The sequence below is a fragment of the Dipodomys ordii genome, unplaced genomic scaffold, assembly GCF_000151885.1.
Source record: "Dipodomys ordii isolate 6190 unplaced genomic scaffold, Dord_2.0 Scaffold43, whole genome shotgun sequence".
NCBI lineage: Eukaryota > Metazoa > Chordata > Mammalia > Rodentia > Heteromyidae > Dipodomys > Dipodomys ordii.
In genome coordinates this window covers 1,127,713-1,154,952 of record NW_012267259.1, presented here as the reverse complement: position 1 = coordinate 1,154,952, position 27,240 = coordinate 1,127,713, and the positions used below count along the sequence as shown (strand labels likewise).

Here is a 27,240-nt window from a genome sequence, read left to right as displayed (position 1 = left end):
AAACTTAGACCACTGAACTTCATGGGAAAGGCTTCAATTGCTTCTGGACACATCTACAGTACTTAACCTTGGCACAGTGCTTAGCTAGGCCTTCAATGGCCTTGTTTATTATTCATGACCTCTGGAATACCAACTTGGTCTTGCTCCCTTTGTAGACAGAAGTTTTCATTGGTGTTTTATTCCTGGGTGTTTTGGTCTGATTACAAAATGTCACCAGGCTCATGTGTTGCTTGGTCCACAGCTGGTGGCTATTATGGGAGGATGTAGAGCGTCTAAGAGGAGAGACTGAGCTAGAAGAAGTGGAGTTCCTGGGGACATGACTTTGAAGATTATACCTGGTCCCTATTATCTTTCTCTGCTTCCTGTCCACCATGAGGTAAAGAACTTCATCCAACCCATACTCCTCTGCCATGATGTTCTGCTGGAGCATGTAGACTAAACACTCTGAAACTGAAAATCTAAATTAACCTTTCCTTCTCAGGTATTCTGTGAGAAGGACGGGCAAGTCGGGTTAGCACACCAAGTCAGTGTCTACTTCTGCACACATGCTGAGCAGGTGGCAAGAAGGGAAGATCCAGGACCGTTAGCCCACGACTCTCTTCCACCCCGCTAAGAGAAGGTTGACCCTGTTTCTCCCTCTGCATGGTGCTTTGAACTCCTGGAAACATGTGTCTGTGTGTTCTGTCGTTGATTGGCATGAAGGCAATGAACTCCATGGCTGCCTTAATCTGTGGTGGCCTATGCAGGGATTTGGGATCTTGGGGTCACATGAGACACAGAAAATGACAGGTCTCTAGGGGACTGTCTCATCCCTGCCTCCCCCAACCTCTGAAAATCCTTATCCTGGATTGTCAAACAGAAGGCATCTTTGTCCTTTGGCTAATCAACCAAGTAAAACACTCTCGGAGTGGGTATAGTAAGGTGATGTCAATGATTCACTAAATTTTCAAGAGTTATTAAGTCAGGTATCTGTGTCTTATGCCAACAATCTTAGCTACTCAGGAGGCTGAGATCTCAGGATGCTGGTTCAAACCCAGCCCAGGAAAAGAATATGTGAGACTTTTATTTCCAGTTAATGAACAAAAAGCCAGAAATAGAGCTGTGACTCAAATGGTAGAGTGTCAGCCTTCAGCAAAAATGTTGAGTTCAAGACCTACTATTCCCACAGTTACACTCACATCCACATTATTAAAAGACTTGTCTGCAAGGAGGTCCTAAGGTTCTCAAACTGAGGCGTGGAGCTGGGCACGTAGCTGTAGGGGGGTAGGGAGCAGGGAGAGAACAGAGCATGTAGCTTGAAGTACAGAGCTTGCCTAGCAAGTTAGAGACCCTGGAGGAGGAAGGGAAGAATAAGAGGGAGGGAAGAATCAGACTTCAGTGTGCATCAGACCCCCTGAAGGACTTTCTAAAGGCAACTGGGCACATTCCTGAGCTTCTAGTTCAATAGCAGTGAAGTAAGACCTGGGAATTTGCATTTCTAGCAAGTTTCCGCATCATTCTGATGCTACCAGCCTGCGACCATACTTCGAGAACTTGATGTCGGGGTGAATAAGGACCTGATGTGCACACATATGTAAGGGGCGGGGGACACACGCACACAGGTACCCTAGTAACACGGAAGGGCAGCCCTGCTCCTATGTCAAATTCTGGAGGAGTCCAAGTCACCAAACTAGGGTACAGGGGATTTCATGATCAGGGAGGGCTTCACAAAGGAGGCGACCTTCAAGCTGTCCTTGAGGAAGAGACGTGTGGCAGACAGGCAGATGGGAGGGACTTTCAGGGGCCTAGTGTTGCTGTGCCAAATGCTTGTTAATTAGTTACCAAGGCTGGACCACAGACAGGCTGGGGGTGTCACAAGAGAGAGAGATCTGAAGGCCAGCGGTGCCGGGGACAGAGACAAGTCTGGGTTTTCCCACTGGCTCTGGGGATCAGGGGAAGACTCTTTCAGCAGGGTAATAAGCATCTGGGGCAGCCTTTACCTTTCGGGCTATTTCCCTGTCTGTACAGTTTGGGTGGCGGGCAGCAGTTCTCGGTCTTTTCCAGCCCTGGCATGCTGCGATTCAATGGGGGCAAAGGGAGAGAGTGGCACCAGCCAGCCTGGGAAGTGGAGGCAGGCGGCTGGAGGTGTCACACACATTGCTTATGTCTCCTGGGCCCGGCTGCCCCCCCCATTCCCCCTCCCACTGGCTATGCAGGACTTGGAGGCCTGGGATTGTACCGCAGCTCACAATGGAAGGAAGAGGGTGTAGGAGGGAGGTCCCTGAGCTGACCCTGGTATTGTTCTTGGGCCAGAAGAAAAGCTTCCTCCAGCGCAGCCACTGCATTGCTACAAAAAGCAACGGAGCCAGTGAGCGTCTTGGGGGGGCCGCCTGCTGGCGGGCCGGCCTGGGAGCCCGGGTCCATTCACTACGCCTGCTGGAGAGCACGTAGGCCCGTCCGCCCCCACCGCCACTCCCAGTGACAGAAGCTGGGGGAAACAAAAATAACTGGGCTTCTCCGCCCCCAAACTCACCACTGCCAGGAAGGAGAGCATGACCAGAAACAGCCCCCTGGCTAATAAAGGAATAATGGATGCTTCACACCCTCAGCGACACCTTCCTCTTCCCCAGCCTCCATGGCTCCTTCCGCTGGCAAAGCACACAGCAGGGCAGGTGCTGGGTGACCGCAGCCTTGTTAACCAGGGCTGGCCCAAGGCATCGGTGGCATCAGTAAAGTGGTGAGGGTACTGATGTTGGGCCAATCCCCAAGAGCCTACCACGGGCCAGGGGCAATGAATGGGGCTGCAGGGGGCGCTAATCTCCTTCTCCATGAGCTGTAAGGCCTCCCCAGGCAGGGGCTGGTGTATGTCTGTAGGGGGATACGGGGTGCAGGTTGATGGACTTGCCTCTCTCTGATCACCTGGAGACAGGGCCTCATAGGCCAGCTTAGATAACCAAGTATCCGGCCCCTCCACTGCTTGCTATCCTCTTCCCATGCCCCAGCTTGAGCTTATTGCCCTAGCAAGGATGGACAGGGCCTCTCTGTGACATCCTTGACCCAGTGAGGCCCTGAAGGAGCAGCCCTGCCACCTACATACATGCTCCCTTCCCCAAGTGGGCCTCAAAGCCGTCCTGCCTGTCTGAACTCAGCGGAGGATTCTGGGTATGATTCATCTCATGGCACTAGAAGCAAGTCTTATTTGTTCAGGGCCTGTCCCTAACAGAGTTCCAAAAACTTCTCCCTGGCCACTGCAGAGAGATGGTCTCCAATCTCAGTGGTGTTCAGCAAGCCTGGTCAGACCGCAGCCCTTGGGTTCCAGAGCCTTCCTTCCATCGTGTTGAGCACCTATGTGGTCAAGTTCCAAGGTGGAAGGGTCTCCACGGACTGTCATGCTTCTGGAGACACTTCCTGAGGGTTCCAGAACCCCTATTCCAAGCAGCCTCCTTTGCTTTCAGCCATATTCCCTTCCTTCCTACAGCAGCTCTGGCCATGAAAGGCCTAGTTCAATGTCTACTGGAGGCCAGAAACGCCAGACTACCTTAAAACCAGACTAGAATCAAAGCCCCCAAAGATCCAAGAGGGTGTTGTGGTCTGGTTTCTCCAGGCTGGCCTCAGAGTGGCAAGGCGGAAGGAAGACTTGAAGAAGGGGGAAAGACACCAGCACAGAATGGAGGAGGGCAGGAAGGCTAACACTGACTGGTTGCCAGTCGGTAACAGGAGTCCTCCATCTTGTCCCTCCGTCTCAGAGGGTGCTGTGGGAAAAGCAATGGAACCCCTGCCCCTCCCCGCCTCGTACCTCCAAAAGCCCCACAGAGTAGCCCATGGGGCGGCTCCCTGTCCATCCAGCCCACCGTTCTGTGCTTGCTTCCTGCTGCCGCTGCCATTTCATGAAGTCATTTGGCAAAGGGTAACGTGTTTTTCAACTGACAAGTTAACTCTGCTTCTCTGCTCTGGTTTATATCGTGACCCTCAGCATAGCGCAGGGAAGCAAGTCCAACCTTCCTATGGTCCCCATGTGGTAGCTGAAGAAGTGGAGGGATATGGGGGTGAATTACAGGATGTTCTGAAGGCTCTTGAATAACTATTGTGAATGAACTTCAGGATTTTCCATTTTAACTCTCAAGACGGTTTTGTGTGTGTTTTGTTTTTACTTCTCATGGGTGTCTGCCTCTCTTTTCCTGTAAAACGGTATTTTAGATTTTGTAGGCAATAAGGTCCAACACGTAGCTACTCAGCTCTGCAGCACAAATACACGGCCAGTTGAGCAAGTGAGGGGCCACAGCTATGTGCCAGTAAAACTTTATTGGCAAGCCAGGCGCTGGTGGCTCACGCCTGTAATCCTAGCTACTCAGGAGGCTGAGATCTGAGGATCGCAATTCAAAGCCAGCCCAAGCAAAACTCTTATCTCCAATTAACCACCAGAAAACCAGAAATGGTGCTGTGGCTCAAAGTGGTAGAGCACTAGTCTTGAGTGAAAAAGCTCAAGACAGCACCAAGGACCTGAGTTCAAGCCCCGTGATCAAAAAAATAAGAAGGCCGGAAAAACAAAAACAGACAAAACTTGGTCTGTGGAACAGTGTGTCACCCCTGCTGAAGCCTCTCGCCCTATTCCGATCACTGAGGCTGTCACAGAAAGGTTGATTGGCACTTCCCTGGACCCTTTGGAGCCAGCCCTATCCAGTCCAGAAAGCGGTTATGACCCATCCCCCTCCAATTCCATCTTTTGGCCACTCATGGAGGATGGAGGGGAAGACCTGTGTGGGAGCCCATCCAGACTCGGCCAGTCGCTGCTTCCGGAGGCACCTTCCTGGTTGTCACCAACAAAAGTCTTCAATCCTCTACATAATCATTTCTATTAAAAAAAAAAAAGGCTCCAAGCAGCAGAGGTAACAATAGGGTCGCCTCACCCAGCACGTTGCTGGTTCCCAGCCGACAGGCTACCTGCAGCCTTAGACAGGAAGCTCTACACTCAAGAGCTTCTGGTCTCCTTTATTGTATGGCTGCCTATTTTTGTCCTAATGGAGGAAGCCCTGGGGGGAGGGGTGTCTGGCAAGGCATGGGGGGGGTGTCTCTTAGGTAAGCACTCTTCCTTGATGGCTGGGGTGGGACATTAAAAGACTTGTCTAATTAAAAAAAAGTAACTTATTTCTTCCTCATTCAAAGCTGTCTCTTTCATTCTTTTTCTTTTTGTTGCCTTGAGAGTAGAGGGGGAAAAAAGAGAAGACATCCATTTTCTTCCTTGGGCTTATTAAGGAAATGGCACTCATTTGCAACTCCTCTTCCTCCTCATGCTCTTCACTCACAAAGGAGTCGGCCACCACGTCATTCGCAAGCCGTGTGTTGGGAGTAAGGTCATAGATCCTCTTTCTCCAAGTTATAAAATAATAGAACGACCTCTTCTTCCCAGAACATTTGAGTATGCAGCTCATACATAGTTCACTGGGGTTTTGAACTAGCGCGCTGGCTAGCTAAGAGATCTTTGGGTCAGGGCTCATGCGGTCATTCAGTATTTCATGGATGTGTCCACAAGGAACTTCCATTCTCGTGGAAGACACACAATCAATAAAACATGCATGTGATAGGCACTGTGGGAAGGAATAATGGGAGGAGGGGGGTGGGAAAAAGGCCTACGGAGAAGGGAGCTCTATCTAGAGACATCGCCTCTGTAAAATGAGGTCAGTAAGGGCATGAGGATGTCCCCTCTTGGTGGTTTCTGGAGCTCAGAGAGTGCTTGGTGGATGTTGGTAAGCACAAGTGCTATTATGTTTTACTTGTTGTTAGGTTCTCAGCAAGGGGGCATTAGAAGCCAAGTGCCCATCCATGGGAAAGGTACCCGCATTCTAACTCAGTCCACCCATCAATGGTGCTCAACGCATCCTGGAAGAGCCAATGGCAGAAGTCAGACCATGTCCCATGGGACAAGGAGATAACTGGAATCAGTATTTGAAGGAAGACGTGGTGCGGGGCTCAAGGTGGGGTTTAGGGTTCACAACTTTGTTACTGGAGATGAGTTAACCAGGAATTTCCCAGAACACACAGCAAAAAAGCCAGCAGAACTCTAGGGAATCATCAAGTCACTCCTCCTCATATGGATGGCCAGCCTACAGCTACAACAGCTTACCCCTCATTGCAGTGATTAGGGGGTGAGGCCTAGGGCCCACTCTTCTGTGACCACGCAGCAACAGCGCCACCTGGTGGACAAAGCACACAGCTCCTGCCTCTGCTTCCATTTTTACTTCCATCACGGAAGCAGGAGGAATCCTGGTTATTACTACATAGAGTACTGACTGTCATCTTGAAATTTCCTTTGTTCTTCAACTTCCTCTGGGCAAAGGTGGAGGGCAGAATTGTCAACAGTCTTTACCTGAGGCCAAGCAAGGGAACAGTCCCATTCTTCCCGGTCCCCTCCTTCTCTGCCCCTTGTCCTTTTCGGTGGGTCCTGTGTGAACACATGCCTTGACTTATGAAGTCAGAAAGACACTCTACTGTCTCTGGGCCTTCTGGAACCATCTACAAGGAGTGCCTGGGGTACATCCATGAGACCAGGGATGGTCATTATTTAGTAGGAGCACCAGGCCCACTTCTGAGGTCATAGAACCAGGCCTTTCCCTGGCCCAAGTGAACTAATAATTGTTATCAGTCACAGAATTAGTTTCAAAATACCTAACAGAAGGGTAAAACCAAAAGCAAAGAGGAAAGAGAGGGTGACGGTCAGTGATTATGGTTAAAATACTCTGTGTGCTTATGTTAACATGGAACAATGAAGCTTTGAGATGAGTTTGGGAAAGGGGGGAGGAGGGAGTAATTAAATTCATATGTGGACACACCAAAATAAAATGCCCCTGTACAACTCACTGATGCTAATAGAAAGTGTGTGTGTGTGTGTGTGCGCGCGCACACGCGCGTGCGCAGGGGAGAGGTAATGTGGGTTAGGTAGCTCCTATTGTCAACAAAACGCAACAGAATGTACATTGGCTTGCGATGAAGAATCTAAGGATAAAGCTCAAAATATGTCCACATAGACAGTCTTGGGCAAGTCACAGGATGATTCAACATATCATGTCCAGAGTTTGCGTGAGGCACCAAAACACCTAGGACGCCTGTGGGATGAGGGGAGGGAGTGGCCTTCCTGCAGGGCCCCAAGACCCCATACTCCTCCCAGAGCTAGAGGAAATCCATGGTGCTTGGAGATGGCATAGGGAGCCAAGGGCAACATGCCTCTCAGGCAATTCTCCAAATCCAGTGCGGCTAAGCAGGCTGAGGAACTATGAGGCAAGGGTAGAGTTCACAAAACCCGAGGGAAACTGCTCCCCTAGCCACCACAATTAGGACGAAGGGCCCTGGATGGGAGCTTCCTGGGGGGTGGTCCTGGACCAGAGGTGAGGTGACAGATGTGTAAGGGGAGGGCCAGAACCTATTCAGATCCCATTTGCTCGCCTGTACATGCTTGGACTATGGGGGCCCACATATGACGGCTCATATGACCCGCCTACTCCTGTCCTTCCAAGGGCAGAAGTCAACACTTCCTAACTCCCCAGCTGTGCACCGGCGCCATCTTCCTGCAGGCTCAGACAAAGCCATGTGCTGTGGGGAATATGACACCATGGAAGGTAGCTCCTCCTCTGCACAGGGCTCTCTTGGGGATGGTCAGGGGCTCCTGGGATCCCTGAAGGGAAAGGGCTCTCTGAGGACGGTTAGGCCTTTGTAGCAGGGGGTGGCCTCTGACCCCTTTGTATAGCTTCCTTCTTTACCTCCTCATCCTCTCTCTTGTGGGGAGGAAGGGCCTCCACACTGGGAACCAACTAGGAGGTGTGATTTGCAAACACCTTTGTCTGTCAGGGACCCGGGACTTCACACAGCAAAGGCCAGACTACAGAGCCTGAAGAGCGGTGTGTTGGTGCCCTCTAGTGGGAGTCAGCTGCCATGCAGCTTCCTGATAGGACCCCAGTACCAGCCATTCCAGCCCTGGGAACACACGGAAAGCAGAATCACAAATGATGTGCCTGGACTGGCCATGGTCACAGCCACCTTCTCCACTCACATGCAAAACACACAGGAGGGCCACATGTGAGTGTGCCCAGGACTGCAGTCTAAGCCCAATTGTGTGGATCTCAGTCCCTGCCCTGCCCTGTACCTTCACAACACAGAAAATTATGACTGGATACTAAGTCTTCATCACTTCCTGCTGCCCATCCCTGATCAGAGGTCTTGGGGAGCAATGCCAGACTCAGATGTAGTGGCGAAGGGACTGTGGGTGCCATGCAATCTGCTGGCTTTCATTCATCCCAGTGTTACTACTCTCCGCTTCTGGACACCACCGCGGGGAGACTGACACAGGACTTAATTACATCACCAACACCAGCTCTTACTAAACCCCTTGTGTGGGTGGGGAGCCACTCCTGGCAGCTGGGGTTCATAGATAGGGGTGCAATTGATCGATATGGATACCTGCCACAGTGCCACAGTGGGGATCTGTGGGTTATTGGTGACACTTTTGCTCTTGGAGTCATGCTCACGGGAAACATGCGTGCACATGCACACAGCGACACATCTGTGGTGTGCACACAAATGGAAACTATGGTGTTATAGGAAGAAGGGCTGAGCCTACTCTCTCCCAATAGTGCTCGCTCACCATTGATTTAGTCTGTTGAGTAAACTGAGGCCTGGAGGGCATGCACAGCTACAGAAGATGTCTACAAGTGGACTCCCCGGATGCCGGTCTGAGCTCGCCACCACGCCTGGACATCAGGCAGTAACAGTCACACCTGGTTTGGGCAGCTACACTGTGGCAGCTGCATACACACAGCCCGGGACCCAAGATTGTCAGCCAAGCTCCTTTATGGCAGAAATGCCCATCACACAGAGACTCACACGGCCGGCAGGAGCAGACATGGTTCACAAGGCCTTACTGGAACTCCTGAGCTCAGCTGGGGGAGTAGAAAGGTCACCATCCTCGTGTTACAGGCAGGACACTGAGGCAGAGTGAAGTGGGCCGTGTCTTAGGAGGTCCACAAAATGGATCAAGGACATGATGTCTAGCCACTGTGTGCTCTCCTTTTCCTTCTGCCTGATCCTGGAGGAGTCGGGGGACAGTGGCCAAGCACGAACAAGCAGCTCAAGGGCCTCGTTCACACAGCACCCAGGAGAGCAATCCAGCTGGCTGCTCCCCAGATCAGCTCTCTCCAGCGGACTTCTCGCAGTAATAAGTGCTGTAGGCTTTATACTCACTGAGCCAGGACTCTACCATTTCAGCCATAACCCCGGCCATTTTTTGGGTACTGTCTTGTATTTTTTTTCTCAGTGTCAGCCTCAGCCCCTGACCCTCTCACGTAATTGGGAGTATAGTTGCGCATCACCAGTTCATCTGTTCATCTGTTGAGTTGTCTGCTCTCAGTTTATTTTCTTTCCATTTGGCTTCAAACCGCCATTCTCCTGATCTCCACCTCTCATCTAGCTGGAGTTACAGGAAGAAGCCATTTTGCCTGGCCACCACGACTGGCTTAGCCTGAGTTAACACTGAGGCCTTTCATTTAGACACTGTGGCCAAGGCCCATTGCTTGTACAGGGCTTGGACAAGGCCCATTCCAATGTTCAGAAAACTTTTAAGAATAGTGTGAAGAACTCATCCCAATTCCCTGTCTATTAAGACATCCATAATTTCTTCTTGGGAACAGTGCATCTACACACCAGCATCTGCTCTTGTTCTAAGCCACCTGAGGACAACTATTCCTCAACTATTCCAGTGTGTGCTTCTCAAAAGCAGGACACTTGCCTGCCTGGCCAGCATCAGTGGCCACGGGGCGGCCCCATTCACTTGACTCAATAAGTTCTCTATTTCTTTCAGGTTCAGCAAATAAAACACTGCCCCCGCCCAAAAGAAACCCCACAAAACTTCAGCATCCAGCAATGCAAAGCTTCTAATATTTGGCATCTAATATAAAATTAACAGATATTTATACCTAAGAGAAACTAATGACCTGGATGTGCAATGAATAGAAGAAGAAAAAACTGACTCGGATGATGCAAAGACTAGAGTAGCAGGGACTGGGAAGGTGGCTCAGTGGTAGAGCGCTTGCCTTGCATGCATGAGGCCCTGGGTTCGATTCCTCAGCACCACATAAGCAGAAAAAGCCGGAAGTGGAATTATGGTTCAAGTGGTAGAGTGCTAGCCTTGAGCTGAAGGTCAGCGCCCACGCCCAGAGTTCAGGCTCTACAACCGACAAAAAAAAAAAAAAAAAAAAAGAATAGGGAAGCACACTGAAACAACTATCAGAAAAGGGCCCTAACTGCTCAAAGACAGAATCAAGCACAAGAAATGGGAGACACAAGAAAAAAGATCCACTTGAACTTCTAGAGATGAAAACCCCAATATCTGAAATAAAATATATACTAGATGGGATTAACAATAGGCTAGACACAGAGAGAAAAAAAATGAGTGAACTTGAAGACATAGAAATAGGAATTATCCAAAATGAAAGGGAATGGGGGGCTGGAAGACTGCTATTAAAAACAAAACAAGAGAGCTGAGCACGGGTGCTCACACCTGTAATCCTAGCTATTTTAGGAGGCTAAAATCTAAGGACTGCAATTCAAAGCTAGCCCAGGAAAGAAAGGCTGTGAGAGGCTTATCTCTAAATAACCACCAAAATGCCAGAAGTGGAGCTGTGGCTAAAGTTTAAACAAAAAAAGCTAAGGGTCAGTGCTCAGGTCCTGAGTTCAAGGCATTGTCCACCCCCCGCCCCAAGAAGAAGTGTTAGAGGCATGGTTCAACTGGCTCAGTGCAAATCCCTGAGTTCAAAACCCACTACCACAAAACAAAAACAAAACAGAGTGCTGAAAAGCCGTGGGGAAGACAGCATCACACGGCTGGAACCCAGGGTGGCAGTGGGGAGAAAAAGAGGAATAAAGGCTGAAGATGTTCCAAATTGGATAAAAGGATAAGCCTCCGGATCTAAGGAACTCAACCAACCCCGAGAGGAAAAGGAATCAGGAAAAACCACACCAAAGCATATCCTGATTGAATTACAGGCCCTTAACTGTACACTGATTGTCTGTTTCAGTGATAGGCCCAGGGTGTGAACAGAGAGGAAATGGGAGGAGTCAAATGGCCACAGGTAAAAGGACAGGGGCCATTCAAGAGAGAAGGGCAGGTGCCAGGGTGGAAGGAGGTGGCGGGTCATTACAGTGGTGAGCTTCTGAGTGTCACAGCTCTGACAGCCTGCACTGGGCCACCCCATCCCTGGGAGGCACCCAGGCCCAGCACTGTTGGTCTCTAGAGATCTGGCTTTAGGGCAGCTCTGCGGAGTGAGGCCTCTTTGTCCCATAGCCTGCCCCATTCTGGGACGGAGGCCCAATCAATGACAGAATCAGCAAGCACTGAAGACACCTGGCCTCTGGCAGGACAACTCCATTTTTCAAAAGCCCCAGCAGCTCTGCAGGGCCACCTTGAGCACCCAGCAGGCAGGGCGCGTACTTCTGTATAGCTTTGGGCCAAGGTGAAAATGTCCAAGTTGGCAAAGTGCCTTGCACCTGACCCATTTCATCCAGGGGACATCAGGCCTGCAGGCATGGTGGCCCACCCGGCTCACCTGCCCCTGCACAGCAGCCCACCCCATGCTGAGCAGGGGGGCAGAGGAGGAGCAGGACCTGGGTGCATGTGAGGCGATGTGAGAAAATCAGTCCCCGCACCTACCTGCCAGGTGGGGAGGACCTTCTCGATGTCGTTCAGGTTGATGCCATCCCCATCTTCCAGTTTCCCCTTTCCACACCTGGACCAGAAAAGAACAGAAAAGCATTGGAAAGTTGGCTCATCCATGCATCCTGTCTCGGCCTGGTAGCAAGAAAGGAGAGAGAGTCAGGAGAGACCTTGCCCTGTCCTTGCTCAAGGCCTGCACAACCAGCTGTCCCACCCTGAGGAAAGGCCTCTGGAGATAAGGGTCCTTCATTCCTAAATGCAGTGCTAAGCCTTCAGGATGGTGAGGTGTTTCCCAGACTGCCCCCTGACCCTTCTAGGCAAAAATGTATACCCCCGGCTGATGCATATCCCAAATTCTGTCACAATGCCTGCTAAAACTCCATTGCACCAAAGGATAACTCCATGAGGCTAAAAAATTTTCTCAAGGTTACACAGTCTGGCAGGGGCTGGAAAAAGGCTCCCTGGGGCACCCTTTCTCCCTGGCTTGACTTTGAGCTAGAGCCAGGCAATGTATGAACTGGATGCCCTCAGGACAGGGCTACCGATCACAAGCCTAGATGTTTTGCCGATTAACAGTGCAGATTAATGGTGCCAGACTGCACGGGTTTGCATCCAGCTTCACTCTTTCCTAACTGGTTGCCCTTGACCCTGTGCAAGCCACCTAACCTCCCAATAGTGCAGGTTTCTCATCCTACAAAATGGAGAAAACAATTGTGCCTTATATGATCAAGTAGCTGGAGTCTTAAAATTAGCATAAAATAAAATAAACAACGGGGTGAATGTACCACTGCTGTGGTGCTGACTTCTGCTACTACAGCCGTCACTGGTACCAGGCAGCGTAGCAGCAAGGAGACCAATGAAAGATAGAGTACAGATATAGCATGGACATCCGGCCTCATGTAAATTCCATTAATTGAAGATCGTAACGCTGACTTGTGGGCCGTATGAACTATTCTGAAATAAGAACTTAGAAGAGTTTTGCATGGCTGGTGCATGAATGGTTAGGAGTTCTATTGGTGATAGTTTATGGATAGTATTGAATGAGGCATGTTGAGGCTTGGCTGTATTTTCCATAGGCAGAGTTGTTAACACAACTCTCACATTTCAGAATCATTCATTTGTTAAAATTTTATCAAACATCACTTCTGTTGTTGGCCCTGTCATCAAAATAAACCAGGTGTAGTTCCTGCCTTCAGAGAACTCAGCGCACTCCATAAGGCAAATTTGAAACTCACTATTAGGGCGTGAACCTGAGTACCACTAGGGGGCAGTACAAGACAAATGTTACAAAAGAGACTCTGGCGGGCAACATGAGCAAGGACTTGCTTGGGTGGAAGAGAAGGGGGATATGACTTCAGGCCTAATTAGATCCCTTCTTTCTTCACTAGATGCTTCTGTGCCAGGATCTGGGCTTGGAGATGGGACCCAGGTTAAACAATATCTGGTACTGGCCGGAGACTCCTGTCCCACTGTCCAGTGGCCGGCACTTCCTCAAGGACAGGTAAAGCACTGCTGGAACCCAGAGCAGCTTGCAGCACTAATTTGAGCAGAGGGGAGGAGGGAAGTAAGATGAGAGAGTGCGCTAGAGGAGGGAATGGCATAGCAAAGCCACCGCGAAAGAGCAGGTGAGTTTACAGGCATGGCAAACTGGACCACAAAGAATAGCCAAAGGCAAGAGAGGCCGGAGAGGTGCGGGTTTGCACAGGTGGAGCTGGGATGGGCAGGTGCATAAGGAAACTATAACCGATCTGAGGGAAAGAAGAAAAGCCAGCCTTCTTCCCTCCAATCCCAACATGCTGGGCTACAGAAGAAGAGAGTGGGAAAGCTGGAACACCCAGTCCTCTTTGAACGGTTAAATCTACCTGGTACCAGCTGCTTACAGCTGCCTGGCTTCTGCACCTGTCACGGCAGAGAGGGCACTGGGGACTTGCTCTGACTGGAATGGCTGACACCCTTCCCCAAGGTTGAATGTGGGTAAAACACACCTGGGAACTCTCCAGGCCTCCAGCCAAGCACATGGCAGGCATGGCCTTTCGGTCCCTCAGTAACCCCAGGGTTGGGCAGGTATAAGGGTCTGTGTGGGGGCCTGGATGCTGCCCCCTTGGCCCACTCTGGTCCCAGCAGAATTCCCTGCAGGGCTGCAGGTGTGAGGGCAGAAGGTGCTGCAGACCAGCTGAGTCACTGAAGCCAGCAGGGTTGCCAAGGCAACAGCCTGCTCTGATTTCTGTCCTTCCATGGAAACACAAGCTGCGGAAAGCTTTGGCAATCAAGTGGTACCCTGCTTCCAAGGGAGGCTGCAGTGGCTGGCTGGACACGTGGAGTCCATCCCCCACACAGCAAGATTCTGAAGGGGACAGAGTTCCTGGCCTAACCACAAGATGGACAGAGAAGATCAGCAGAGGGGGGCGGGGTGGGGCTGGAGGGATAGGATTTTTTTCAGAGCCAGATATCCAGGGGAGATCCCAGGCCCTTCTCAGCAAGCCTGGCCAGCACCTGCTGGGTAGGGAAGCCTGACTGAAGAGTGTAGGCTTGTGGTTTGGTGGGTAAGGATGAGCCATGCTCTAGTCCTTTGACTTTTATCTATTTATATTGGTTGATTGTGGGGCTTGAACTTGGGGCCTGGGCACTGTCCTTGAGCTCCTTCTGCTCAAGGCTAGTACTCTTCCACTTTGAGCCACATCACCACTTCCAGTTTTCTGGTGGTTAATTGGAGATAAGAGTTTCACAGACTTTCCTGCCCAGGCTGGTTTCATACTGTGATTCTCAGATCTCAGCCTCCTGAGTAGCTAGGATTACAGGCGTGAGCTACCAGCGCCCGGCTGACCTTTTGCGTTTAGATTGTTTTTCTGGTGAGTCTTATGTTAACTCTGCAGTGCCTGGCTTCTACATCCATCATTCTAGTACCTCCACTTCTTTCCTGAGTGGTTGGGATTACAGGTATGGACCACCATACTATGAAGAGGAATGCAACACAGTAGAGGGTGAGATGAGCGGCTTCAAGGTCTACCACCACACCTCTGGTTCCCAGAAGCATTGGCACCCCAGGAACATATCAGCATGCAAATTCTCAGCTCCCTAGACCTACTGAATCAGAGACTCTGGGCCTTGCTATGTCTTCCTTCACAAACCCTCGAGGTATTTTGGATACACATTCAAGTTCAAGGCCTCCTTACTGACTTTGTGATAAGCAGGGCTTCTGTGGTGGTTGGAGCAGGCATTGTGGGCTGGGAGGGGGGCTGGGATGGATGGAGAAGACAGTGAGTCTGCAGTTCTGGGACAAGGAGAACGTCCTGGACATTGAGCATCTGTGTCTCCTCCCCTTTTCCCTCCCCCTACAGCAGAACAAAGGTCCAGCCCCCACCCTCCCTGCCGTGAGCATCCTTTGGCGGCCCTTACCCTTCTCTGTCGATGTGCGGCGGGGGCTGCTTGGGTGTGTGCCGGACCTTCCGGTGGAACTGGGTGAAGTCCAGCTTTTCAGGCTGCAGGTCCCAGGTGGCACCACTAGAGGGCGAGGGAAGGTGGCAAATATGAAGCAGGAAACCAGGAGCCATTACGGATGGGAGCAGGGAGGAGGCTGACCTGTGGCCTAATGAGGGGAATTGGTCACCCAGGACAGGGGCTCCCTTAATACCCCCACTCAGAACAGAGCCCGATGCATCAGATATTTACTTTTCCTCAGCCCTACTGCTTGCCAAACAGAGCCCGATTCCAGCTTTACAGAGGCCCCCTGCACCCCTCGATTTGTTCCATGTCTCCATACGAGGAAGGCTGGAGAGGGAATGAGCAGCAAAATTCTGTCACCAGAGTATGTACCAACTGGGAAAATATGGTGACTCAGAAGTGCATGAGGCCGGTGAGGGGATCTAGGGGTCCACTCCCCTGATCCCTGTCCCAGGAAGTGTTCTATGCTGGTGGTTGTGCCTGGTGTGTGTCTTGGTGTGCCTGGAATGTGCCCAGGACTGGACAGCTCTGGGGCCAGAGGCAGCAATGAGCTAAAGAGGGCCACCATCCATTTACCAAAGCCACTCTCCCCCCAAGAGTGGTGGCTGCTGGGTGGGGGAGGCCCTTAGTGCCTGTCAGTGGCACTGTCCCTTGTCCTGACGGAGTCCTGGATGCTCCCGAGTCCCAGTAGGCACCTCCTGGAGTCAGAACTGCCCAATCTTCCCTTCCTACACTTCTCAGGTGTCCATCATGAGCACGTGTGCATTTGACCACCTGAGTCCCTCCCTGGCTCTCCCCCTCTCCCTTTCCGCTGTTTCTGTCTTCCTTCCATGGTATTTTCTCTTGGCTTCCTCTGCCCTTTCTCTTTTCCCTTTGGAGCTCTCACTCTCGTTTTTCTTGCTGTGGGCCCCTCATCCCATCCCCCTCCCTCCTCATGCTTCCCCTGTACCCACCGCTGGTTCCTCTGCTTTTTGGCTGGTGAATTACCACGTTGACACAGCACCACGAGAAAGAACAAGAAATTTACCTGAAGGAATCAAAGGTGTTGGCAGCCCAGATGTCTGTGCCCAGCATGTCCAGGGAGCCGTCTTTGCTGCCATTCTGGAAGAGACAGGGTGACAGGCTGACATTATTTGCTGGGCCAGGACACCGAAAACAAGTGGATAGAGACCACCCCTTGGCCCAAGCCTGCAGGAATCCCTCTTGTCTCCCTCAACAACAACAACAACAAAACCCTGGTCATCTTTCAGCTTAGAAACTGAAATGAGCCACCTGAGTGAGTCCCAGTTGGTGCTCCCATGCAGAGCTTGGGAACCCTGGCTTCCCGTTGGACACTCACCCTCACTTCAATGGTTTTTTATTTTTATTTTGTTGATCATGGGCCTTGAACTCTGGGCCTGAGTGCTGTCCCTCAGCTCTTCAGCTCAAGGCTAGCGCTCTACCACTTGTGCGACAGCGCCATTTCCGGTTTTCTGGTGGTTTATTGGAGATAAGAGTTTCATGGACTTTCCTGCCTGAGCTGGCTTTGAACTGCAATCCTCAGATCTCAGCCTCCTGAGTAGCTAGGATTTCAGGCATGAGCCACCAGTGCCTGGCTTCAATGGGGTTTTACAGAAGTTCACAGTCAGGACTGGAAGTGATCCTTGTCTCTGCTCCCCACAGCCCGTGGCTTTCCCCAAGGCCTACAGAAATGGCATGAGCTCTGTCTGAACCTTTGCCACAACTGCCTGTCTAATGGCTGTGGCTGCTCCCCAGGCAGGAGCTCTGGAAAGCCAGGATACTGGAGCAACCTTTTGGAGTCCAGCCTCACCTCCCGAGAAGCCCCATGGACCAGGCTACATCAGTGCATGCCAGTCTACATACCCCAATATTCCTATGCGATCCAACCCATATACAGAGAACTTTGACTGATGCAGCTTCTATGACTTGGAGGTCTCCATCCCTTAGCTGATGATCTCCCCAACCAAGTATCCAACTCTCTGACTTTATTTTATTTTTGTTTTAATGCCAGTACTGAGGCTTGAACTCAGGGCTGGGTGCTGTCCCTTAGCTTTTTCACTTAAGGCTAGTGCTCTACCATGTGAGCCACAGATCCACTTTCTGATCGCTAATTGGAAATAAGAATCTCATGGACTTTCCTGCCTGGGCTGGCTTCAAACCATGCCTCTCAGAACTCAGCCTCCTGAGTAGTTAAAATGATAGTCATAAGCCACCAGCACCCAGCTCCAACTCCCTGACTTACTCCTAATGCTCTCCATCACCTTTTACCCCTGTCATATGCTGCTGTCCATCAGGCCTCTCAGAAACAATCCCTCCACATCACTCTAGCTGACCATGTATATGTCTCATGACCCAGGAAGACATGTCTACAAAGGACAGAGGACAGAGGAACACATTTACAATCTCCTCCCGGCCTATCAACAGCTAACAAGACAGTAATCCATATATGACATGCACTTTTCTCTCTATGTGTTTTGACCTCCTGTTTAGATTCCTGCTGGTGTCCCAGACTGAATTGTGTGTGTGTGTGTGTGTGTGTGTGTGTGTGTGTGTGTGTCTGTCTGTCTGTCCTGGGGCTTGAACTCTGGGCCTTGGCACTGTCCCTGAGCTTTTGTGCTCAAGGCCAGTGTACTAACACTTAAGAAACAGTTCTACTTCCAGCATTTTGGTAGTTAATTGGAGATGAAAGTCTCACAGAATTTCCTGCCCAGGCTGGCTTTGAATCATGATCCTCAGATCTAAGCCTCCTGAGTAGCCAGAATTGCGAGCATAAGCACCCCCCACCCCTGTGCCTAGCATGGATTAGAATATTAAAGAGCAGTGAAAATAAACAAAACCACACGCAACCACATAAATAAATCTCACAAGCAGAATGTGAATCAAAGAATCCAGATACAAGAGTACAATTATGATTCAACTTACATAAAGTTCAAGAACAAAGTAGGCTATGGTAATGAACTCATATGGTAAGTGGAAGGGAAACCCAGGGGTTCATGGGTAATGTTCTCTTCTTCATCTGGGTGCTCTTTACAATGTTGTACTCAGAGTACTCAAATCCATAGAACTGCACACATGTGACACACACTTGTCCCTGGTAGTGTTTAGTCTTCATTTCTGAGGTTCTCTGTTCTAGGACCCATCATTTCTAAAGACCACTAAACCTGGGATTTATTAGGTCTTTTCCATACACACCCAGGGTCTGGGCAGATATGAGGGGAGGAGTCACAAAGTGTGTGGGAACACACACACACACACACACACACACACACACACACACACACACACACCCCAAAGAATTACAGTACAGCATGCCCTGTGCCCTGATTCATGCCCTGTGCCCTGATTTGGGGCGCTGCAGTGGGATCAAAGGAAAGGCAGCTTTCCCAAAGGAGTCAAGGAAGGACACCCTTCCCTGAGCAGAGGATGAAAGGGGTTCTGGGGCCAGGCAAGCAGAGGGAAAAGGAGGGAAGAGGTCATTATTACTTATATCAGAAGTACACACTAAATAACAACGACAAAGTACAGTGTAGTAAATACACACACTTCCAGTGGTAGGAACTCTGAATTCACACTTGTTGTTTTCCCCTTCCCACACACCTTGCATCCTAGCCTTGAGTCTCAGGATCATTTATTAAAAATCAGAGCAGACTAAGCCGCTAGGCAGTGAGAGCCATCTGCAAAAACTCCCTGGCTCTTAAGAATGTTCTCCATTGCAATGCCGCGGCTGGCCCCACTGATCACAGCCTTTCTCTGAGCACAGCCTCCATCCACTCCAGCCCTGAGATCAGGCAACCCTGTCACCCAGCATGCTGAAAAAGACCAAGGTTCTGAGAAGCCTTATCAAAGACAGTCATCCTTTTCAGTGGATTGTTTTTAGCACTTACAAGCTACTGAATCCTTCACAACAACCCCTTTTACTGGCAATTAGGGGGCCCCATGCCAGGGTGAGCCATGCTGCTCCCAAAGAGATCACAGAGCGGTAATAAGCAATTTAAACCATGTGGAAAAGAACAGGGAAAGAGGCTGCCAGAGAGCTCAAAGCTGCATCCCGAGGGCCTGGCTGCTCTCTCCAGCCTGAGAAAAGACAGGCTTCTCACAGTGCCACAAACAGAGACCACATCAGGGGCAGATTCCAACACAGCTCTCAGCCTAGGGTCACGCCACCCAAACACTAGACATTTATTATAACCCCAGCAGGCAAAGGTTATCATTATCACCCTCCCTTTCCCGGGGAGAAAAACCAAGGCACAGAGAACTCACCTATGTTCTTGAGGTTGGATCCCAGCATGGCTCAGAGCCTGTGAACTTAGCTGCTAAACTACAGGATTCCCTCTTCCCCTCCCCCAACTCCCACCCCCAGGAGCCCACTGCTGAGGCTTCCAGGAAGCCAGAGCACCACCATCCATCCATGGTGGATGCACAGAATCTCTAAACTTAACCCTGATCCTGTTTGGGAAGGCACAGCCCGTGGGGGGGGGGGAGGGAGGGGGGAGGGTTCACTGCCTGCAGAGAAAGGATCTGGAGGGTGTAGTCTTTTTTTTTTGTCAGTCTTGGAGCTTGAACTCTGGGCCTGGGTGCTGTCCCTGAGCTCTTCAGCTCAAGATGAGCACTTTACCTCTTGAGCCACAGTGCCACTTCTGACTTGCTGGTGATTAACTGGAGACAAGAGTCTCACGGACTTTCCTTGCCCCAGCTGGCTTTGAACCACGATCCTCAGATCTCAGCCTCCTGAGTAGCTAGGATTACAGGTGTGAGCCATGGATGCCCAGCCTGGCTTTGCAATGGTTATTTTTTGAAATAGGGGTCTTGCTTGCTGCTCATGTGCAACCTGGACTGCAATTCTCCAATTTTTCTGCTTTCCACTGTAGCGAGGATGATAGGCACACATCACCATGTCTGGCTTCATCTATTGAAATAGTCTTGCACGTCCTTGGCTAGCCTGGAACCACAATCTTCCAGACTTCAGCCTCCTTTGTAACAGAATGAACGATGGTTTACCACCATGCCAAGACTTTGATGCCCAAGCTGGCCTCAAACCAATTCTCCAGATCTCAGCCTTCCAATTAACTAGGATTACAGGCATGAGCCACCAGTTCCTGGCTTACCATGAGGATTTTTATATGTCACAAAATATTCAGGGACCAAAATGACCCCAAAGTCATGGGCTGGGGTAAGACAGAGGTTTCTTGTGAGCCAGATCTGAAACCTCCCAGACCCAAACTGAGGGAGAGGAGAAGGAAAAGGACATCAGAGAGAAAGGGGACAATCATAGAGGGAGGTGGAGGGAAGAGCAAGTCCCAAGGAGAAACAATACTATCTAAGCAATGCACACATTCAGGCAGGACACATATATACATGCACACATGCACACACACACACACACATATGCCTGCATGTATTCAGCACCAAGGACAGAAACCCATGTGTTGGTAAGAAAGAGATATGGGCATCCCACATTTAAATCATCTCCATTAGATGGGCTTTTGAGGCAGAGTAGCAGCCCAGGGACTGGCAAGCACCAGAGCTGAACTCCTCTCATTGGAATGCTTCTTTCAGTCTTCCCATCTTTTCCCACTATGTGACTCAAAATTGAAAGCAGATGAATAATGAAGGTAGACAGAGTTGGAGAAAATTGAAAGATGCTAAAAGTGTGCCAACCTGGTTAGAGTATGGTCTATGCATGTGTGAAACACATGGTGAAGACCCTTGAACGATTAATATAACATCAACAAAAGTGAATATTAAGGAGGTATAACATTGCCCTACCTGGAGTGTGGACACTAGTGAAAGGGGGTGAGTGAAAAGAGCACATGAAGGAGGGTAAATAAATATGGTCCAAATACTTTATGTACATCTGTGAAAATGGAATACTGAAGCTTTTTGAGAGGGGTATGGGAAAGGGGTGAGTCAGATCAAGGTACACTATATGCACATATGAACATGACAAAGTAAAACCTTTTCATACAATTAATTGTTGTTAATTTTTTTAAAAAAATGGGTCACCAGGTGTGGCTCATGCCTGTAATCTTAGCTACTCAGGAGGCTTAGATCTGAGGATCATGGTTCAAAGCCAGCCTGGGCAGGAAAGTCCATGAGACTCTTATCTCCAATTAACCACCAGAAAACTGGAAGTGGTGCTGTGGCTCAAGTGGTAGAGTGCTCACCTTGAGCTGAAGAGCTGAGGGACAGTGCCCAGGCCCAGAGTTCAAGGTCCATGACCAAAAATAAATAAATAAATAAAAAGGGTCCCAGGGAATTGGCAGACAATGGCTGAAGGCGATGATTAAGTTCCTTCTCCCTAAGTCACACATCCTGCCCATTCTCTTTCTTAACTGAGAGCACAATTTAGGTCTTATTTGCACTGTCCTGGACTGGGTCTCACCACAGGCCATTCCTGGCTGGCTACCTGTCCTGCCTCTGCTGACCTCATGAGGCTGACTCAGTTGTCCCCAGCAGCTCCCCCCTCTCCCAAGCAAGGCTTCCTACAGATGGGTAAATTGAGTCTGCATTTCAGCACTATCTCATCTTCTGGGGCTTTTTTTCTTTGAACAGGAGGCTCTTTTGAACTCCTTCATCCCCAGAGATGTAGAGAACCTACCAAATAGTGCCAGGCTCAGAACCACAGAGGGTCAGGGCAGGAGAGGGGCTGCAAGTTCATCCTTCAGCTCCAGGGCTGACTCAGAGTCCCTCAGAGGTGACACAGCACCATGAGGCGGTGAGTGGGGCAGAGAGCAATGTGGCGCATGCCCTCAGCTCCAGGCACTTCTACCCTTCAGGGTTTCCTTTTTTTTTTTTCTTCTCTCTCTTCCTGGGGCTTGAATTCCAGGCCTGTGCACTGTCCCCAAGCCTTTGTGCTCAAGGCTTGAGCTACAGCTCTACTTCTGGCTGTGTGTGTGTGTGTGTGTGTGTGTGTGTGTGTGTGTGTGTGTAGTTTAGTGGAGATAAGAGTCTCACAGACTTTCCTGCCCAGGTTGACTTCGAGCTGTGATCCTCGGATCTCAGCCTCCTGATTACAGACACGTGTGAATCACAAGCACTCAGCTGGTTTCCTCTTTTGATGCAACAGAAAGTTCTACTTTTCAAAACTTTAGGTATGTTTAGATTCACATGTATTTGTAAGAAATATAGAGAAATCTCCTGGACATTTTCGCTAGTTTCTTTCCAGGAGGAAACTTGTAAAAGAATGATTTATTGTTGCATCCACGCTATTGACACTGACAATATAGAGCATTTCCATCAGCACAGAGCTCCACTCCTTGCCCTTTCCCCCCATTTTCATTTGCATATATGAACTGTACAAAGGAGTTTCATTACAGTATCTCCATATATGCATACCATGTATCCTGATCAAATTTACCCGATGTACTCCCTCTCATCCCCCTTCACTTCCTAAGACAATTTTAGTAGTTTTCACTGTTCCATATATGCATAGAAAGAATTTTAACCATGTCCACCCTCTACACACCCTCTGCCTTTTCCCTCCCTTCCCACTGGCACCCACCCCTGAACAGAACCTGGTTTATATTTTTATCATTCTTTTCTCTCATTTTGTACTAAGATTGACCTTAGGGCCTGGACACTGTTCCAGAGTTTCTGTGCTCCAGGCTAGCATTTTACCACTTGTAGTGTTCTACTTCTAGCATTTTGCTAGTTAATTAGAGATAAGAGTCTCTGCTCAGGCTGTCTTCAAACCACCCTCCTCAGATATCAGCCTCCTGAGTAGCTAAGATTGCAGGTGTGAGCCCCAGCTCATTAGATTCTGCATATGAAAGAGAAAATGGAATGTTAGTCTTTCTCCCTCCAACTTATCTCACTGTACAGCAGCATGCTTTCTACCTCTACCCATCTTCTGAAGAATAGCATAATTTTACTTCTCTTTATGGTTGAATAATACTCCATTGTATATTTATACCACATTTTCTTTATCCATTCATTGATTGATGGGCACCTAGGCTGATTCTATATTTTGGCTATTGTGAATAGTGTGCAGGTATCTCAGCTGTCTGTTGACTTGCATTATTTCTCATGCATGCCTAGGAGTGATATGGAAGGATCATATGGTAGTGCTAGCTTTAGTTTTTAAAGGAATCTCCACACAAAGATTTCCACAGTGGCTTCATTAACTTACATTCCCACCAACAGTACATAAGGGTCCTTGTTCTTCTACATCCTCACCAGCATTTGTCTTTGAGTATATTCTTGGTAGTGGCCATTCCAAATGGGGTGAGGTAGAATCTCCATGTTTGGATTTGCATTTCTTTTAAGGCTAAGGTTGCTGAGCATTTCTTCATCTATTTATTAGCCATTTGTATTCCTTCTTCTGAAAATTGTTCATTTGCCCATTTATTAAGTGGACTATTTGTTCTTTCAATGCTAATTTTTGGAGCTCATTGTATACTCTGGGTATTAAGCCTTTATCTAATGAATAATTGGAAAATATTTTCGCCCATTCTGTAGGAGTTATTTTTGATTCTGGTAATTGTAGGATTGTCGCCCCACTTCCATCCCTGCCCAGCACAATGTCTTGGAGATCCATTCATGTTGCTATAGGTCACTTAGATTCCACAGCTGAGTGCCTAACCACTTGCCACATCCAGGTTGCTTCTGTTTTTTTTTTCCTTTTCCTTTTTCTTTTTAACAAGTGCAAACAAACCTGCTATAAACATGCACGTGCAAGTTTTTGTGTGAACATAAGTTTTCATTTCTCTGGGATAAACACCCAGCAGTGCAACTGCTGGATCATATGGTACTTGCAGATTTTGTTTTTCAAAATCAACCTGCTTTACAGAATGGCTGTATCACTTTATACCCCACCAGCCACTAGCACTGTGCAAGGGGTCCAGTTCTCTCTAAGTCTTCATCAGCATTCAGCATTGTTATTACATGGTATATATTTCCAATGTACCCATCCTGATAGGAGTATACAAAAACCGAGTGTGGTTTTAATTTGCATTTCCCTAATGGCTAGTGTTGGGGATAGTCTTCTGGTGCCATATTTTCCATCTGTACATCCTCTTCCATGAAAAATGTCACTTGGTGCATCTTGCCCATTTTCCAACTAGATACTAAGTGAGTTTTGAGGGTTCTTTATGTATACATGTGTGTGTGTGTGTGTGTGTGTATTCTAGATGCTAGTCCTTTCTCTATATAAATATGTGTTTTGCAAATACTTTCTTTTCTGTAACTTATATCTTCATCCTCCTATGATGGTCCTTCCCAGGCAAAAGTTTAATTTTGATAAAGTTCAACTTAACATCTCAATGCTGATATCTACTGATGCTTTTTTTAAATTTCGTTTTGAAGTCTTCTGGCTCTTGGTAATGACAAATGTTTGATTACAACATTTTCTTTTGCTAGGTTCTAGTGGCTCACATCTGTAATTCTACCTACTGAGGAAGCTAAGATCAGAGGATTACAGTTTTAAGCTGGCCAGGGTATGAAAGTACACGAGATTCTTCTCTAATTAATCACCAAAAACACAAACACCTTAGCTGTGGCTCAACTGGTAGAGAACCAGCCTTGACTAAAAAACTAAGAAACTGAGCCCAAGCCCTGAGTTTAAGCCCCGGTACCAGGACACACACACATGCACACTTCCTCACCCAGATCATTTTTGTAATATAAGAATTTAATTTAAATCTTTGGCTTATTTGTTTGTGTTTGTTTATTCTAGAGTTCTAGAGATGGAACCTAGGCCTTGTGTTTTGTTTTCTAAACAAGTGCTCTACGACTTCTATTTTAACTGGCATTTGTGATACTTCTCTGGCAGGGGCAAGAGGGAGAGGGCTAGCTTCTCTCTGCCAATTATGGGGAGAAGCTCATGTCCCAGGGCCCCCCCCCCCTCCGATACCATAGGAGTGTTCACATGACTGCCAGGAGGACATGAGTTTCAGAGCTCATGGAACCCTGCAGTGGTCTTCTGGCCCCCTTACCGCTAGGCAATGGTGCCATTCTCTTGATATCACCCCAGCAAGGAGGGGAGAGGTACCTCAATACTGCAGAGCAGGGAGCCTTTTTTTGTCTTCTTAATGTTGTTGATCCAGTGTCTCATTATATAGCCCAACCCAACCTCAGTCATGATCTTGTGGCTTTGGTCTTTTGAGTGCTGGGATCACAGGCGAGGACTGCCGTATCTGGTCACCAGCTGGCAGTGCTGAAAGTCACAGCTTCCTACTTAGGCTCTTCAACAGTACTTTTGGGGAGTGGGATTGGGGTGCCCCATTCTAGACTAGGGGGAATAGGAGCCAGGCTTCCACTTGGTCTTACCTGGGCTGAGGGGTAAGGCCATAACCTTTTCTGAGTTTTCTGAGGTGTCTGGCTGGGGCAAAGCAGTTACTGTCTGACAGTTTTCTGTGTTGCTGGGTTGTCCTTTTCCTGACCCACTGTCTGGAGAGAGCAGACTTTTTACTGGAAATTCTTTGCATCCATGGGCATTTCTGAGCTCCTCTTTTCTGAAGCATTGAGTATGAGATATACAGGGCCACAGGACAGCTAGTCACCACCACCTGATTTGTCAGGTCCTAAGAATTAGTTTGCTATCTTCCCTCTACCTTCCAGAGTCTTCTGGTAAATCACGTGAAATGTCCAGGCTGTGTACTTGGCAGAAGGAGTATAGAAAAGATATGTGCTCCATTTTCCAGGATGTGGAAGGACATGTCTGTATTGTTACCATACAGCCTCAAGTCTAGCTTGTCTCCTCATTTTACAGAAGACAAACTGAGGCTGGTGTGTCCCACCCATGGTCAAGATGTAAGTCAGAGGCATATCTCAGGCTGGTACCCTGTCTCTACCCGCTAACAGCATGGTACCCTCACGCCTGTGTATCTGATTCCCCTATCACACCAGCCCTGCAGCAACCTGTATTCAAATGCCACCTTTCCACGGAAGATCTCTTCCTCAGAGACTCTAGGTTCTGAGAGGGGGAGACCAGGCCACCTGGCTCATGATATATCAAGCAGCCACCAATCAGTGGTGGAAAAAAGATAGTCATTGGTTAGTTTAGTGAATGTTGTATCTGTTTCTGTATATAAGAGACCATCATTGGCATTGGGACATGATTAAATTACATGGAACTCTAGGCATTCACACACAGTGAGACAAAAGAAGGATTCTCATAGGAGTAGAACACAAAGGTGCAATGCCCATGCGCATCTGATCAGATTAAAATAATGTTTATCCAAATGAACTCCAGGGAATGGAAACAGGAGTATTTTTCTTTGTTGCTGTTTTTCTTTTCTTTTCTTTTTTCTTTTGTCTTGCTTGTTCGCTAATCTGTCTTTGGGAGGATAAGGGGAGCATGAAGGGTGAACAAATGCAGCAATGGTACTCACTGGACACTATGTAGAAAATGAACTACACAACTTGTGGGTGGAGATGGGAGGGGAAGACTAGAGGAGAGCAAGGGAAGGAGTGATATTATCCAAAAAGAAATGTACTCTTTACCTGACTAACATACTATAACCTCTCTGCACATCACCTTTATAATAACAATAAAAAACCTTTTTTTAAAAAGAAAATCATTGGGGACGGCGGAAGATGGTGGAGGAGAAGCTGGAATCTGAACAAGCTCTCGCATAGAAAGCAGTTTTAGAGTTCCAGTGAACAGTCCTAAGCCAGAGAATCACACCAAGTGTGCCATCACAGGACAGAGAGTTAGACAAGAGAGGGGAAGACAAGACAACGAGACACATCTGAGCGCTTGCCAGCAGCCGTGGCGGCGGCGGCAGGGTCGCGGTGGTGACCGCAGCCATACCTGAGTGCGCACACAGAGAGTCCGGGACGAAGGAGCCAGACGCAGCGGGCGAGCGGATTCTACTCAACACCAGCAAGAACCGACAAGGAGCGGACATCTTCATCCTGCAGCTTGCAGACCAGAGACGACCCAGGATCCAAGACTCGGCGTGAGTAGAAGCCCGACGTCCTCACTCCTTCTCAGGGAGCAGAGGAGGGAAGGCCACCCCTCCCCCCCCAGCACCGATGATCTCCATCTTGGATACCGACAAAGCTTGGAGGAGCTGCCAGCTCCAACTCAGGCCTTGGAATAAAACGAGTCATTTAGCAGGTCACAAGAACTTAACGGCGAAGTGACCTGCCAGACTCAGCTCCATCCAGGGAAAAGTCACCCA

General features: G+C 49.0%; 1 protein-coding gene across 4 annotated transcripts in view; it reads right to left on the bottom strand.

Annotated features, from left to right (window-relative positions):
* Positions 1–27,240, bottom strand: part of Ctif (CBP80/20-dependent translation initiation factor) — a 239,411-nt gene that overhangs the window by 147,858 nt on the left and 64,313 nt on the right. For all 4 annotated transcript variants that reach the window (XM_013018910.1, XM_013018913.1, XM_013018914.1 and 1 more), the window contains exons 4-6: positions 16,143–16,216; positions 15,071–15,175; positions 11,672–11,747 (exon numbers count right to left, since the gene is read on the bottom strand). In XM_013018910.1, the coding sequence (XP_012874364.1) occupies positions 11,672–11,747; positions 15,071–15,175; positions 16,143–16,216 (255 nt within the window). The remainder of the gene's footprint in view (positions 1–11,671; positions 11,748–15,070; positions 15,176–16,142; positions 16,217–27,240) is intronic.